The following is a 17,360-nucleotide window of genomic DNA, read 5'->3' on the forward strand; positions in this document are numbered from 1 at the left end:
GGCCTGCCGTTCCAAAACGGCGGCGTCCGGAAGCACGGGGAGCGGGCGGAGCTCTGCCGCCTTCGCAGGAGCTGCCGGGACTGACTTGTGCGGCCCGACGCTGCAACACGCTATCTCCACGTCAGGGACACACGTGCCCTCGTCAGCCTGCGGCTGCAGGTGCTGAGGAGCGAGGAGAGCATCGGAAGGCTCCTCCAGCAAGGCGGCACGGGGGGCAGGAGTGCCCGGCTGAGCGGGCATCGCTGCCTTCAGCGGAGAATACTCCAGCTGACCTCCGTTAGCAGCCGCCTGCTCTAGGATATTTGGAGCAGGTCCCAGTAGTGCCGGAGCTGAAAACTCTGCCTGGCTCGATAAGCCGGCGGAAGATGCTGCGGCAGGAACTTGTGCCAAAGATGGAGAGGCTCCGATGGGGCTGTCACATACACCTGCTTGCAGGGGAAGCTGCTGACCAGCTAAGACACCAGGCGGATCCGCCGCCGCAGAGCTCGCTTGCTGATCATCCGACTGCTCCAGGTCTAAAAGCATACAAACACCCGGTCAACTTTTTTTTAGGAGCCGCACAGAACGAAAGGAAGTCACTGCAAACCTTCCTGGTTAGCTGCAGTGATAACCACGTCTAGCCGTAAGCCATTAGTGCTTCCCGTCAGAAAATAACTGTTATACAGGTCAAATTAGAACCCAAAATTACACATTATGCAAAAGTATTGCACTGAAAAGACACTGCTTATTAAAACAGCAGGGACTAGAAATTGAGCTACCTTATAGCGTAAGGCAGAGTTAAAATACTGAGACTGTTCTGAAACTCAAATAAACATTCCTAATTTTCAGATTAGGAATGTTCAATACCAGAAACGCACTTAAAATGCATGACTTAAAACTCATCATTTTCTTCCTCCGACTAAATGAAATGAAACAATCACAACTAAGGCAGGTGAGAATAGAAGAGAGATGACACAGCAACTTCGGAGAAGGAAACATTTTCTATAAAGTTTGTAAATACCTGGACCTTCAGACTGCTGTGTGCTCTGAGGTACCGGTGGAGAAAATTCTGGTGCATCAGTACTAGGGTTTTCCACAACAGGACATATAATAAACCACCTTTTTCCAGTATGCAAAACTAGAGGTGAAAAGAAAATAAAGAGTAAACACAATAGTTTCCATTCATTCCAGACCATCTGTCAAAACCTAGTCTTAATTTCCATGTTTAGAAAGAAAATCAGAACTTCTACAGTATTAGCCAAGATTAAATCAATGGCGCCTAATTTGTTTGTCATCCCTTCCGGAGGGGAGACAGCGATGCCTCCTGATTCTGCCATGTATTTTAAGTTATTTGAAAATTTGTTTTCAAGTGTTCATACTTTTAGAAGGGCAGTAGTTATGTACCTGAAAGTTTTATTAACGGTACTGTGGACAGTTTTCTCACAATGAAAAATCTGTGAATTTTGTAAAGGTTATCCAGCTTAACTTTTCCACGTTGGAAGCCTTCTAGCTAATATTTCCTTCCACATCTTATTTCAAAGCCTGGCATACGTAAATGGCAAACCAGAACTATACACGCTGCGTCACTTTCATTAGTAGAAATATAAACGTTGTGTTAAAAAAGGTGTACCGAGAAAATTGTATGATGTTTACAGGCAACAAATAAAGCAGGTCTTCTGAGCAGAAAGTCTAGTTTGGAGGATTACCCAGTTTCTGCACTTGTCAAAGAAGTTCCAGATTATCCTTCTTGCCCTGTAAGCGTGGAGCAACTACACAGCGCCACACGCAGTAACGAGACTTTTGGAAACAATGCTTCCTTCAGCAGAGGGTTCGTTCTTCCCACCAGCACACACTTACAGAGAGAATCAAGGGCAAATTCCCTTCCCGTTCTATTTGCCTGTAAAACCCCGTCAGATACAATTGCGTTTGGAAGGCCAAGATCCCTCCCCTGTAACACCAAAGTAGCTGAAAACTTACGGGTTAGAAATTTCAACTAAATTACCAACGCAAACGTAATCTTTCAGCTTTCTCTCGCAAACGCAGTCACTGTTGTGGAAAGAGTATGCTTGCCCCTACCCTCTTGACTGTTCCACCACCGATTATCGGCTTGTGTGGAATTCTGAAAATATTCAGCCCTGAAAATATTCAGGGCTTCTCTAAACATCCCCAGATGTTAGATTCATCCAGGTTAGCCCTGCGATCTTCCAGGTCGCTAACAGCAGGGACCACTGTCATACCCATATTTCTAGATATATTTCCAACCACCAGTAACCGGTGGATTTCTTCCTGAACCTAGCAAACTTCTGCATAAGCTCATCACTGCCTTACAGCTTGAGATTAAGTTTGTATTCAAAGGCACATTTACCATTCTGTTGATACACGGGCGTCTTCATTTGAGACTGCCGCTTCTCCTGTTAAAAAAACAAAACCGAAACAATAGAAGAACTAGCCGGCTTGTATCAATGCAAGAGGAGCATCATTCTAAGGAGCGCTCATTGTAAGCCTTAACCGAGTAAAAGCATTATTTTTCTAGCTAAGAAACTTTTTTTTTAATAAACACAGGACGTAAAACTGATTTACAGCAACTGGCTGTTAAGAAAAAGGAATCAAACTAGAAATCTTTGTTTAACATTCCTTACCTCGTTCATTTCCAGCCTATCAGTATCTTGTTGGGGACTCGTGCCCTGATCAGAACTTCGTTCTCCTTCTGTATCTTCACTGAGCATATCTTCTGCTTTATCAATAATATCTTTCATTTGTTCGATAAATGTCTCTTTTTCACTCTGCAATATGAATTCATTCTCTACCTATAAGGCCACATCAAAATAAAGAGGAAAACAGTAATGTTCGATTAACGTGCCGTTCCACAGCTACCGGGAAGCTTGGTCAACAAGCACGCATGAGAATAGGTTGGCTGAAGCAACCTGCTGCATTAGGAGACTGCGGGCAGCCGCATCACCAACTCTTACCATGTAGGTAGCAATTTCCTCTGGCGCATCGCCATCCAAATCAAACTTAAAAGTCACCATTTTGTGATTGTGTGTTTCAAGCTGGCACTCCACCATCTTATCCCCCGTGTTACAAACCTGCAGGCAAAGATTAACAGCCGTTATTTCTGGCACAGCCGAAGGAATCCGAAAGTCGCCCTCAGAGAGATTGTACTTGCATTTAATATGGTCAGTTTTGGTCTGCTGGACTTCTCCTGGCGTGAACGAGCGCGTGTAGATTTCTTATGTTTCTTTGAAGACTTTCCTTCTTGTTTTCCACTTCCTATTGCTCCTTCAAAGCTGTCACTCATCTCTTTACCCGAAGCAACATCTGGACTCATGTAGCTTTGTGAGAGAAAGGGAGAAAAACCCCAAGATAAAACCACCGTCACACACGACGGAGTTACGCATAGGTAAGATACACAACAGAGACTGAAACAAAAAAAGGGTGTACATCTGCACTCTTTTGGCTCAAACGGAGCCCGCTACTGAAAGATGCTCAGCACCTGAAGGGACTACTCCAAGTCAGGCACGTTCTCTGGCTATCACACCTAATAAGAAATGACCTATTAACATTTCTGCCAATACCATAGGGAACGTCCCATCACTCAATATATCAATACATCCCCTAATCCCTTCACTTCAGGGATCCTTACGGTCCCTCTCTGAACTGCACAAGTCCCTGTTTTCCTACGGTCCAGGTTTCTCAACTCCTGCCTGTCAGCACTCACAGCACAAGGTCTGAACGGGGCCAGTTTATGTTTGTCGGAGATGAAGGAAAAGAGTGAGAAGTCGGTACAGCATCCCGTAAGAGACTGCCTCTCCTCCCTCTGCAGTTCTCAGGAACCAGAAAGAAGGTTTTATGCCACAGTATCCCAGATGACCAGCTAGCAACGGTATATTATTTTTAGCAGCCAAAACAGTAGCTGCTAACAACCTTATTGTAATATGACGTGTACAGAAAACATCAACATGCAAGTAATTTGCAGGAAATTTTCAAAGGTTCATAAAAACCATGTCAGGAAGGAGCCTTGTAAGGCCATCTGGCCTATTTATTACCCCAAGGTATGATCAGCTCTGTCTAAACCAGTCCTCACAGAGGTTTGTGTAAACTGATCTTACAAAGCTCCCGGGAGGTTTCACAACCTTCCTGGGCAATTTATTCTTGTGTTCATTTAGCCATACAGGCATACAAGAATTTAAGTCTAACCTATGGATCCCTTGCTTAAATTTAAAGCCTTTACTTCTTGTTCTGCACCAGTTGCACAGAGCAGCCTATTTCTACTCCCTTTGCAGCTACCTTGTATGTGCAACTTGTACGTTAGGAAAGTGAACACATTTTGCGCATAGGATATAGGTCACATCTTTGCTGCAATTGCCAGCCATTCGATTCATGTGCCATTACCCTCCACTCTACAAAAGCACAACCCAACTCCAGCGCTGAGTTACCTATGCACCTGGAAAAGAGAGACCTCCCTGTACGACTACGAGACGTGTGCTGACACAGACTCCCCGTGCTGCTGCAGTCACGACAGTCAGCTTCTCAAACACAATTCTGGAACAGGCAAATTAGAATTCAATAGATGACTGAAAATTTGATGTGCCTTTCTACAACAGATTAGATAGACAAAATGAACTCATTTTATGTAACTTATTTATAGCCAGAACTAACCTATAGTCATGAAAAATTAGATTTCACTTTCCATGCAGTATTTAAAAGTAGCAAACTCTTGGGGAAAAAAGGTTCCATTTTAAGGTTGTGGGGTTGCATTGACTTGTGTCAGGCTAACTTTTTTGGTGGGGCAGGATGGAAACAGTAGGAGAGAGGTGTCTCCAAAGTTCATAAACTTAACTCATCTTGTCTACTCAGGAAAATAGAAAAGGGTCACGAAAATCCTACCCCCAAAGCTTTATACTCAGTAAGAACAACGTTGGTGCTGGCTCCTGCATTAGGCAAGGCATTCAGCTGCTTATGAACACACACTGTTCGTATCTACCTTATCCATATCCAAACACTGAAAAACCTGGCTTACTGCTCGTGCCGAAGCAGGAGCTGTAGCACGGGAGCAGCAGCTGCCTGGGGAGGGGGAGTCCTGCCCCCAAAGCAGCAGCCACCACCCCAGTCAGCCCCTCTCCAGTCCAGCAGCGAGCCTTCCTCTCCAGGGCTCTTCCTCACTGCTTCCTCCAAACCTTGCGGCTTCCCAGTACAGAAACAGGCAGAGGAGGGCTGGCAAAAATGGAAATTTGCTTTCGTTTCTGAGGAGTGCTGAGCTGGCTCTGGGGGTTATTTATCGTTAGTTCTGCAGTTAGCATTACTAAGCTTGAGTGTGACCTCGCGCACTGCAAAACCACAGAACGGGCTTTGGCCGCGTGTCCTAACGCTTGTTGTAACGATACCTTTGAGTGGCTCACACACAACTCTCACCGATACCCCAGTCCCCGTTAACGTACCTGGGGAAAGGTCATTACAGAAGGTGATACAGGCATACCCAGTCCGAAGAGGGAATAAACTGTATACCCCGTTATACTAGCGTGGCATGTCTTTATACAGGTCCAACGGCATCCAAACCAGGGACTGTACCACTTCAGTTATCTTAACAAAAGAGGTTACACGTTGAAATGAAAGCTGTTGTACATACATGGAAGGCTAGGATGCAGCACCCGAACTACAGAATTAAGAGTTGGAGGAGCTAAAATAGGCACGCTGCACACAGAGTATCTGCAGCTTTCTCCCTAGATGTGCACCCTTCCATCTCCTCCTGGTCAGCTCCTGCTACTCTTCTCTCAGCCAAGGCAAAGGCCGGGCATTTGGCTTAGCCTTGTAAAGAGAGAGAGAGGAAAAACAGCCTCCAGAAAGAAAACATTTCTTATGCCAAAGAGATTATAAGGATACCTTTCACAGCTCTGTGACAGAGTTTGAAGTTTGTCCTGTATTGCCTGCTCCTAAAATGTAAGAAAAAGTCATTTAAGTAAATGCATTATATTGGCAGATGAAAAACACCTTTAAGAAAGCTTTGCTGTTGAGACACCAGTAATCCTAAACCATTCTGTTTAACCAATTCTTGGAACTCAGAAAAAAATAAACGTCCCGTTGTACCCTCCCAACATTTCTTCTGTCCAAAGCATCGATATCGGTGCACAACCACTTTTTAAGACAGAGCCGCTAATCTGCTAGTCCCCTTCTGCTGTCTCTAAAGCAGAAGAGGTGGCGAGGGAAACAAAACAGTTCTCACCACAATGGAAAAAACCTGACTGCAGGACAAATCCACATCAGCACCTACCTAATGTTTGGGGTTTTTTTAATGGATATAAAGTATAAACTAATTTGCTTCATTGCTTTGTATAGTTTCCTGAAATATGTTAAGTATTTTCATTGTACTTGGCTTATTGCGAAAATTTCTGGGGAACTTACAAATAAAAGATGAAAAAATCATTATTTAAAAACACCGCTCTCATATCATGTCCTCTTGCTCTCTACACAATAGAAATTTTCCCTAAAAGCTTCCCTCTTCCCTGGTTGCAATGCTAGGACAGACATCGATAGCGTGACTTTCGCACTGGGCCGACCTGTTTTCACAGACTTTGTGGTGACGATGCTGCTGGCCCTACCGCAACAAACTTATCACATATATACACAGACCCCCCCCGCCCATACATGTATAGAACTGTGTATGTATACACCCCCCCAAATATATTCATAAATATATATAATTTTAAATATATATATTTTTTATATATATATAAGCAAGCATACGTCTAAAACCCTTCTACAGACACACAGCTAGAAACAAGCCCCTGACTGTCATCACTACATCTTAATACCAAAGCAGTTGGTAGACCGGCGTAAAAGCTTAGCGGTTAACCAGTCACCCCCGCTCATCGCTTATAATGCCACACGTATGCCACGCCCAGCTTGACTGCAGTTTCGGTAAAACTGCAAAATTGATGAACAGTGAGAACACAGACATAATGTATCTGAATTTTAGTAACGTGCTTGATCAAGTGCCTTACAAAAATCTCATTTGCCTGGTCAGTTCAGACTGCTTTGGATGTGAGCACTGCCACACATTTAAACAAAAGATAAGAGATAAAAACGTTATGGCAGAGTAGCAACAAAATGCAGTGTTTCGAACATATACAGCTATGACCCTCCTCTTACAGCCAAGAAAACCTTAGCAATATATGTCATAAGGTCAGCATGGGGAGCACGTTGATCCATTTGACCATCCTACGATATTGGATTGATTTCTTCAATTGAAGGAGAGAACTTACAGATGAAATATGAGAATGAAGTTAGCAAAACAGTGGTTAAACGTTCCTAGGGATATGATAAAGTGACAGGACAGACACGTGCCTCAGTGGGCATGGATTTCTCAGGTAATGTAGGACAACTTGTATCCCCCGTATCACGCTGCACAATAACAATGAGGTTCATTCATATTTCCAGAATCTCTCATGGGATGGCCCCTGCATTGAAGGCTGTACCTTTGGCATCAGCATGGAACCCGACGTGAGCTGTGCGTACAGAAAAAAGGCAGTTGGAGGAGAAATACCTTGAGTAAGGGATGTGCCTGACACAGCCAGGCTTTACTAGGGGATTCTGCAAGTGAAGCACTATATGTTTCTGCTATAACTAACCCAGAGGACACAGAAATTCACCAGGAAACGTCCGGCATCACAGCACGAGTATTTATTTTACAAGAATTAGACTGACACTAGAAGAACAGGCAAAATGGGGAACTAGAATCTAGTTTTAGTATTAGCAGCATCCTTACTGAACATCTGGAAGAGGAGTTAAGCTGTACCGCTAACGAAATTCGTAGGCTGTACCGTTTAGTCAAGGCATGCAGCAAGTGCATGGAAGCACGGGTTTCAAAAACCAAAACCAAAAACCCAAAACCCCAAGAGATTCAGTTTGAAAAGATGGAAACTTACTTTGGGAGGAAAGGTAGCTCAGAACAGAGAGCCTCAAGAGGAGCAATTCTGAAAGCAGAATCGCTGAGGGACGTTTCCATTCAGAAGTGGAGAACAAATTAGAGTTATTTACTGAAATCTGGTACAAATGCCAAAAGCTTTGTTTTGCTTTGCTTATTAAAGAGTTGAAGAGGAAATGCTCTGTGACATTCCGTCAAGACTGAAGGTTAAACAATTACGGGAGTGGAAAGAAAAGTCAAAATAGCAGACAGGAGGAGCTGACAGTTTTATAAAGAAAACCAATAAAATGTATCTTGCTTGTGTGACCACTGAGAATTGGGAATGCCTATGAATATCTGAAGAAACACGAATCCCAGGGCTAGACTAGAATTCAGGCAATACAGGAGGATACAACGCTAAATGAAATGGGAATAAGGCTCAAGCTGAGGAACATGAAGAGCTTTTACATAGTGAAGGATCAGGGTATGAAACGGTTTCTTAAGGCAAATGACGGCTGTTTGCACAAGTGCTTGAGACATTTAAAACAAGACTGGACAAAACATGGATGAAATTCTGCAGAACAGCTTCTCACTGACCCACAGCACTTAAAGAAAGTAATACCTAGCTCTGCGTTTGTGCTCAGCTACGGACAAAGAGGTACTTAGTCCTGCTGCCTCATTACTTCAAGGAGACGTTTCACAAGGTACAACATGCATTTTCCAGCTTCGCCTGAAATAGCCAATTTTTTGCTGACCCAGAGTTGCTGGCATCTAGGACAAGCGGCTCTATATGATGAGCGGGGATAATCTCCCTTGTGAAATAAGCCCATTATTTCGCAAAGGAGTAAGAAAGAAGGTTAAGGGTGAAGCTGGTGAGTTACTTCAGAGGAAAGGGCTCTACCTCTTGAGATGCCTCTGCCTGGACGGCTGAGGAGGGAGCTGGGAGCTGCTGACCCAGCGGCTGGGAAAGATCGGGCTGAAGCTGCAGCAGACCAGAAGGCTGAAGAGGCAGACAGCGATCTACGGGGACGGGCGGACTCGCTGTAGCAAGGCTGCCATGAATCTGCGGAATGCCTTCTGGAGCGACGCGGGGAGGCAGCAGTTCAGGCTGCAACTGCAAAGGCGGTGACATGACTATCGAAGGTTGCACAGGCAGCACGGGCACCTGGGCTCCAGCTTCCAAAGCATACTGAGCGTGTCCAGTAATCTGCTGTAACACAACAGACAGCTATTAAAACAAATCTCTACTTAGAGTGCTTGTGACTTACATGCCGGGGTACTAAAGCCACCGGAGTTCACGGAAAAAGGATTATAATTCTGCAGTGAGACCGCATTTGTGTGGTCTCTGCTTGGAAAGGTGACTACTTAGGAGTTTAAACTTGCTTTCAAACGGCCAGACAAAAATTTGAGGATTCTTCCTGTATAATTATGACAGTGTGTGTATTGCTCAGGCGCTACTTCATTTATGGAAACAAAGCCATATTTTGCTAAGAAATTAAAATCTTAGATTATGAATTCATTGTCCTGAATAGTTTGCTCTTCTTTCAAGGAGCATACCACAACGTCCATGCAGAGAAAAATATACTCTACCTGTAATCTAAATTAGGATTTAAAAAAAAAAAAATCTGTTTTATATGTAGAACCAGTAGCTGGTATAGACCACACAATTAACTCTTTTTTACTGAATATACACCAGTGTCTTTCGGAAGATGTTGTTTTCCATTTAGTTAAAACATTTAAGAGACAACTTAAATCTTGACACGCTAAGCAACGAGGCCCCAAATCCTGCAAACGCTTCCTTGTGTCACACACACAGAGGAAGTTTCATTTATCTCAGTGGATTTCTTCAGTGCATTAAAATAACTCGTGTGCGTAAGTGCTTTGTGGGAACCGGACTGATGCGATTAGATGCCCGCTACCTTAGAGACTGTTGTTATTCTGCATAGCAGTTCTGTTGTACATTTAAGAACAGAACATTCTCCTTTTAGGTACACCATGTATTTTTCCAAGGGGACTGAGCTTGTGGGAAGAGGAAAAAGTTAAGAAAGGAAAATATGGAAGAAAGCAGGCTTTTTAGTATTAGGTAAAACCCTGTCTAATTTTTACTTTAAGGTATCATCACCTAGAAATTTAGACTATTTGGAGAATATATTAAAAAAAAAAAAATCAAGACTCAGATGAGAACTAGGCCACACAATTTCGTTACTGCATGCTCTCTGCAGATTCTGCATATGAGCCGAAATTGTTATTCCAGGTTTAAATGAGGATAAAAATAAAGACGCGGTGTGCTTCGCAACACGTAACAGTTACACGACTGCCTAAGTGGAGGCTGTTAGAATAGCAACTGTGGTGTACATTGCAGAAGAGCAGTGATTTTTATTTATTTTTTTTTTAAATCTTATATAACTAGAATAATTCACAAAATGTTTCAATGGATAATTTACCTGGGCAAAACTAAACTCAGAGGAGCTAAACATCAACTGCCAAAACAGCAGTGCATTGCAAAGCCTTTATTTACAGAAATACTTCTCTATTAAAAGTACTTTAAAACACAGAACAATGTATTTTTGAATATTCCTCTGCACTTGTCCATTTTGTTTGTAATAACTATTTTTTTAATCCTAAAAAAATTACTATTTATCCTAAAAATTTCATCCTAAAAAAATTACTATGAAATTCTTGCATACATATTTGATAGATAATGACTGTGTCAGGACTGTTTGGGAATATCAGTTCTCCAGTTTTGGTGTTTGCCGTGCTTGCTGTGCGTAACGGGCCCGATCCAATTCCCCCTAAAGCCGTCGGAAACACTATGGCTAACGAGCTCAGCGGCAACTGTCCCGGGCTCCGTGTTGTCTACATTTTCACAAACAATATTTCTGTACCAAATATACGGCTGAAGAGAGAAATTTAAAAATGAGGTACTACTTTGAAGATGCCGTGATATGGCAGGTTGAAATGGGATGTTATGAATTTTAATCAATATGTTATGGCAAAGTGATGTAGTAGAACACAGATTTTCAAGAATGCTATTATTAACAGGCTTAGTGCTCTCTCCTGCTTGGGTCAGACTGCATTTCATGTTGTCATATCACAGATGTGGCAACAGAAGTATTCACAGACTCTGTCAACAAGTCCTGAACCAGTTCTCTTGTAAATAGTGCTAATATTAGAAGCTCCATTTTATGCTTCATTTCTTTTAAGGGGGAAAGGGTCTGCAGCTAGAATTCATTCTTGTCTGATAGACCTCTTCCGTGCACTTTTCTGGAGTCGTTGTCGAACGGCCATTTCCCTTTACTGTTTTAAAGCAGTCCTACATCAAAACCGCCCCATCGGTTCGCCCACTCCTGCCAGCTTGCCCCTGTTTCGCCATGAGCATACAACAGCCTGCGCGGGCGTCGTGCGCAGACCGGAGCAAAGGCATCAGCAAGGCTGTGCAGCTGCTGTCACGGCCCAGCCTCTTCCCCTGCCACAGGAGACTGACAGCTCACGCTTCGAGAAGGAAGAGGGGATTCAAAAAGTGCTCATCTGCTCACTTTCCAAAGCCCGTTAGATTATTCCCTGTACCCCCTCGATATTCACCTGTCCCTGGATTAAGACCTCACCTGCTCCACCTGACTTTGCACCTCTAGCAACCACCTCCGGGACCAAGGTCGAGAAGTTAACAAAACATCTTAAGAGCAAGGAAAAAAAAAAAACCAAAGCACCTCCCCACTGCGTGTTTACAACGGAGCGAGCCCCGGGAACGCCTGCGTTCAGTAACCACCCTACGGTCCAGCATCGACACGGCCCCACGCCCGGTGGATTACCTGGTGACCAGCCCCAGGCGCAGGCAGAGGCTGTTCTGAAGGATGAATTATGCTTGGCTGAAGTGACTGCGGAGGTGGAGGTTGCTGCGGCTGGGGCACTGCTTGCGTGCTCTGCGTGTGATGGGGAGAGGGCGCTTCGCTCTGAATGATCTGCTGGAAGGTGGTCTGGTACATCTGCTGCTGGGGGAGCTGGGGCACCCCGTGATGCGGTGGCAACGCCGGCACTCCCGGCGGAGCCACGGCAAGCAACGGTATCGTAGCAGCCGACATATTTGGCACTATTGTTTGGCAGGGCAAGACCAAAGAAGCCACGGTCGTATGAGGAAGGTTGACCGCCTGCATGGGGAGGGCAGGGGAGTTCGGTGCCATAGGCAGAGTGGGGTTCATGGGGAGGCTGGGTAAGATCACGGCCGGAGCAAAATACTGAGAAGGAGCAGGTATGGGGGGCACGTTTGCAGCAGGTATATCAGAGAGGTTTGGAGGAAGGCTGTCAAGTCCTGCCAGAGGAGTAATTGCAGGAATGACAGGAAACTGAGGAATCTGAAAAAAATATAATATCACATAAATTGCAAGCGCTTTCACTGATGGTACAAAATAGTTTCATTTGCCATACAAGTACGTAGAAATCACCTGTGCCACGATGATAATTATGTCTGTCTGTTAATCACTTCCATTCATTTCCTGAGGTTTATAAACAGTAATAAAAACCGATTTATGCTTAAATCATTAGCAGAAGAGAAAGAATTTCATTTGGGGGGGACGTTTTTATACCTTAGGAGCTTAAAACTATTTGTAACACTAGCTGGAAGCCTTCAAGGAACATACTAATTAAAAGCTGCTTTCATTTTAACAGAAATGGAAAGGAATTGATTGGACCAGAAAAAAATGCAAAACTCTCTCATGCAAAATTCAGTAAGACAATTTAAAACCCTTGTCTTTAAACAGGTTGGCTGCAACCCAGGCAGCACAGAAGATCCCGTAAAAGGGTTTTTATAATCAAAACCTCCCGGTGACATAGCGGACTAACTACCCTGTCATCACGGAAGCAGCTTGCTTCTTCCCTTTTGGCGCAAGCTGCTTCACGTCATAGTGGCTGTCACCAGCAAACACACCGATAGCACCAACAAACCCTTCCGGGCCAAGGGAAGGGTCCGTCCCTGCTACCGAAAACAGAAACAGGGCTGAGAGCTGAGGGGGTGGGGGGTGGGTGCTGCGGGAAGTGGCGAAGTCAGGAGCTCAAAAACAACAGAAATGGGCAACTTGTCATGCTCTTAAGCCTGGGATGGGGAAGAGAGTATGCCAGAGAGGGGGGGCAAAACAAAACAAAACAAAAAACGCAGTTATCGCAATTTTGTAACTGCCTTTCACTGGATTCTCTAGGCACCACACGGGATTGCTCACAAAGGAGATTTTTGCTTCACCAAACAAAAACAAATAGTAAAGAAATATACAGGAATTAGGAAACAGCTATATTCTTATGGACTAATTAAATTGGCATGCATTCAAAATAGCCACACAAAAACTGCAAATCACGTTAATTATTAGCTGGAAAGCTTTACTCAAACGGATGTATTCACACACCGTTTTCAAAGATATTACCTGGGAAGGGGCCACCGGCGGAAGCTGCGGCACAGTCGATATCTGCAGGGGCTTTAGTGGTGTACTGCTAGCTGCCACCTGAGAGGTCTGGGGTTGATACTGGGGCAATAGATGGGCCGCAGGCTGGATTGGGCAAACCGGCTGGCTGGCAAGCACCTGCTGCAGAGACGCTTGCTGCGACAGGGGTTGCTGCTGGGAAAGGAAAGAAGAGTAAGAAGAGGTTATAGCCTGTGTATTATGAAAGAACCACTTCGCTGGACACGGCCACCCGTTTCTCTCTCTAGTTCAAGCCGCACAGTCAGAACAGAACTGTCGCTCGGCGTAGGGATGGTTTATAGAAGACAAGGGCGCTCCTAATGTAAACGCTGTACAAGAGCCTATGTTTAAAACACATTTAAATGCAAGATACGTTACCCGAAAAGACAAGTTCTAGCTGTCTTGGAAAGGTTATTTGTAACGACTCAGACTCTTTAAATCCCAAAGATGGTTCTAGTTGGCCCTGTAAAATCCCCACCTACTAACTCCAAAGATTCCTACTACGCAGTTTATACCCAGCTAACCTTGGCATTCAAAAGCTGACTACATAATGTAGCAGGCATGGAAATATACAACGCTTACTACCTGAGACATGACTAAAACACAATAATTATAGTAAAAGCTGGATCCCGGTTGTTTCTGAGGTGCTGTAGTAAACGTGGCAGCCAAAAAAGCCGTTTTACCACTCCAGGGAAAACAGTGCTCTACCGGCCTGCCAGATTTCATGCAGTAGAACAGAAATAAAAAGCCGTGTTAAAGCTGAAAATAATCAGTAACAAACTTTCGCATTTTCCATGCTACCGGTATCTCCTTCTTCAGTTCCCCTAATCAATGCTGAAAGTACTTTAAAAAAAATCTTCTGTTTCAGAAGCATGGCACCGAGGCACCACGTCGGCTCCGGATTGACCTACGTGGGACCACAGGACTGACCGCTTCACCCGGGCTCTGCAGCACAGGGAACCTAACATCACGCCCGATGGTCAAAGGTAACTGTAAAATGAATAGCCAAGCATCATGATCTTTCATCTTCGCCACTTCCACCGTAAATCAGTATCGTAATATTTTGCTCTGCGCTTTTTTTAGTAGCAGGAGTCTTCAACCAGAGTTTTTAGGTACTAATACAATAAAACTGTAGAAGATGTATCAAGGAAGCAGGATGCCGTCCACCCTTAAATAGCTAAAATTCAACCACGACTGGTAAGTTTCCAATACAAGGATCAGTGAACAAAAGAGTATTTGGCAACTGGTATCGAGTGTCCGGGGCTGAATGCACCGAATGCCACAAGCAGTGCAAGACATGCTGGAGGCGGCATTGAATAACTCTGCACAGCACCGGCTCAGCTCCTGCAGTGTTTATTAGTCCTGTCGGAGTATTCATCTTGCCACATTAAAGAAAAAAACAATGACGTGGCTCTGTATTGCAGTTTCTCCCATTCCAGGCTTTGGGAAAGCAGGGGCATTTACCCAAATAGAATCCCAAACTCAAGAGAACGGCAGCGCCAATGCAAACAAGGGGCTCAGCAGGAGCTGGCCTGGCACTGGTGGTAAGACAGAGCAAACTGGCCGAGATGGACCCCGCCTGAGGCATCGGGGCAGCCCCCACTTGAGCCCCGACTCATCCCACCGCGCGAGCTCTGCTCCACCAGGCTCCTCAGCTCTGCAGCACGGGAAAATCCTGCCAGACCTGACCCGACCTCCGGGGCAGAACAGTCACACTCACACGGTGCTGGGCTGGAGCTAATAAACCCTGCCAGCACACAGAGCCAAGCTCAGGTATCTCGGCATCCCTGGCTGGGTTAATCTGCAGCTCAGACAGGCTGCCCACAGATAACTGAGGATTGAGCACGCTGACACAGGCTGGTCAACACACCTTCGACTCGAGGGGACACTGCGTTAAGAGCAGAAAAAAACCTGTGCTCGTGGAACTAAGCAGCTTCCTTAAGCCTCCGTTTTCAAGTCAACTTGTGTTTTACAAAACGTTTGTGAATTGGATGAAGCATAGGGAGGGGAAAATATCCAAATGAATTACGCTAACTTTGCCTCATTATAACCTTAACATTATAAATGCACAGATACCCAAATTGGAAAAAAATAATGAGGAGATGCAATATCGATCCCACGTGTCTGAGCCATCAGTGAATATTCATACAAGATCCATACATTCCATTCTGTTAGACAGATTAATTTTCTCATCTGATTTCCCGTTCTCTTGACCTGCCCTACCGCTCATTTACAACAGACTGCAGATCTCCACTGCTTAGAGCATCATGCCTGGAGGCTCTGGGAACACCAGACCTACTTCTGCCTGGGGCACACAGGTGCTCTGGGAAGTCCTGCACAGAAACTTTATCATTTTACCTATTTCTGTGATAATAATACTGTAAAAAGTCTGTCTTTTATTGGGCTTCCTGGCAAGATTAGAAAACAAAGACAGAATAGTTATTAAACCCTTTTACTATCAGGGATAGAATTATTTCAAGAGACAGCAACGCTGTGAGGAAAGGGCATGTGAAAGAAATTGAGCAAGTTGGGCAAATATCCTGTTCCAAACCAGCATTTACTCATGGAGGGAAAATAAACAACAGATTTTGAACTGTCAGCATGAAGCTCCAGAGGCCACTAGAGATCTGTGCAACTGGTGAGATCCTAAATCTGCATAAGCGTAAAATTTTTGGCTGAGAGAACCATGAGAATATCTTTGCCCTTTAGAAAAAAATCATGATATATGACAAAACTTCACATAAGCATGTGTTTTTCCAGGAGACCAAATTACATTGTTCTTATACTGATGCTTTCAGAAGAACAGGGCACATTAAAAAAAAAAAACAACAACAACAAACCAACCTGTGAGATAAATGTTGATAACTAAAAAGGTTTGGAGAGGCATGATACATGCCAGTCAAAAGTGTCGTACAGACACTCCCCAGCCCCATCAACAGTTTCTACCGAAGGAAGCCAAGGCTTTTGGTAGAACCACAAAAATGAGCCACGAATTACCACCTTGTACGGGTCTGTGGCTGCATTCCTTACAGGCTGACACCACCTCCGCACGAGGAGGCGACTGCAGCCTTCGCAGCTGCCCCTCAGCTGCTCGACAGAGGTGTTTCGGTAAACGCCTTTAAGGAACACAGGTTTTGGGGGGAATTTGGTTAATTCGAAATGCACAAAGAATTACTATTTGGAAACAATTCAGCGAGAGACAGATTCTTCTCTTGGAAGATAAAGCTACTGGCTGGATGCCTATACGGAACTATATTTAACACGCGTGCACAAGTCAAAAAGCAGCATCGCCGAGGATTTAAAGACAATTGACACCAGGCAACAGAGTCTCCTTCTAAGCTTTTAGAAAGGCTAGAAAGGAGGTGCCAAATAATAACACAAAATTAATAAAAAAACTATTTGGTTTCTAAGGACCAAGGTAGTACATTGAAATCAATGCAAGGCTTCAAGCCAATGCTGTTAAGCCACAATGGAAGAGAAGTCTTAAGCTACATCAAGACGTTCCAAGGTATCACACAACGATTGTCCTCGAGCCCGTTATTCTCCCGTCCCTTAAACCCAGCGCCCTTTGCCCCATCCCTAAATCTCTCCAGCTGCAGCTCAATAGTTTCAAACACCTCACACTTGCTACGGGTATGGGTTGAAGCAGAGCACGGGCAAGGAATGGGATGAGAAAAGCGCTTTTCGGCAGCGGCCAAGCTCTCACCTGCTGGCTGGGGACCCCCGGCTGCGGCTGCCCCAGCTGCAGGGGGGCGACGGTGGTGGGCTGGACGACGGGGGACGGCATCGCCGGCTCCTGGTAGTGCTGGGGCCGCTGGGAGACCACCGCGGGCGCAGCCTGAACCGCGGGGAGGCCAGGCTGCAGGAGGGAGAGCACTGCTTTAGAGAAGAGTCACCCTCACGTTAAGAGTCTCTGCAACGGTTCACCAAGAATACAGGTGCAAGGGAATACTCTACGGGGTACTTGGTTCAACACAGAGGGGAAAAAAAAAATATGAAAAATTATCTGCAAGGAAAGGAAGAAGTTACTTAATCTA

General features: G+C 44.7%; 1 protein-coding gene across 1 annotated transcript in view; it reads right to left on the reverse strand.

The window, feature by feature from the left end:
* WNK2 (WNK lysine deficient protein kinase 2) overlaps nucleotides 1–17,360 on the reverse strand; it is a 121,455-nt gene that overhangs the window by 36,666 nt on the left and 67,429 nt on the right. The window contains exons 9-19 of the mRNA XM_009332584.1: nucleotides 17,030–17,182; nucleotides 13,288–13,479; nucleotides 11,689–12,228; nucleotides 8,781–9,089; nucleotides 5,860–5,909; nucleotides 3,146–3,311; nucleotides 2,949–3,065; nucleotides 2,619–2,786; nucleotides 2,345–2,390; nucleotides 1,001–1,117; nucleotides 4–515 (exon numbers count right to left, since the gene is read on the reverse strand). Of these exons, the coding sequence (XP_009330859.1) occupies nucleotides 4–515; nucleotides 1,001–1,117; nucleotides 2,345–2,390; nucleotides 2,619–2,786; nucleotides 2,949–3,065; nucleotides 3,146–3,311; nucleotides 5,860–5,909; nucleotides 8,781–9,089; nucleotides 11,689–12,228; nucleotides 13,288–13,479; nucleotides 17,030–17,182 (2,370 nt within the window). The remainder of the gene's footprint in view (nucleotides 1–3; nucleotides 516–1,000; nucleotides 1,118–2,344; nucleotides 2,391–2,618; nucleotides 2,787–2,948; nucleotides 3,066–3,145; nucleotides 3,312–5,859; nucleotides 5,910–8,780; nucleotides 9,090–11,688; nucleotides 12,229–13,287; nucleotides 13,480–17,029; nucleotides 17,183–17,360) is intronic.

This window comes from Pygoscelis adeliae, unplaced genomic scaffold (assembly GCF_000699105.1).
Source record: "Pygoscelis adeliae isolate BGI_AS28 unplaced genomic scaffold, ASM69910v1 Scaffold349, whole genome shotgun sequence".
NCBI lineage: Eukaryota > Metazoa > Chordata > Aves > Sphenisciformes > Spheniscidae > Pygoscelis > Pygoscelis adeliae.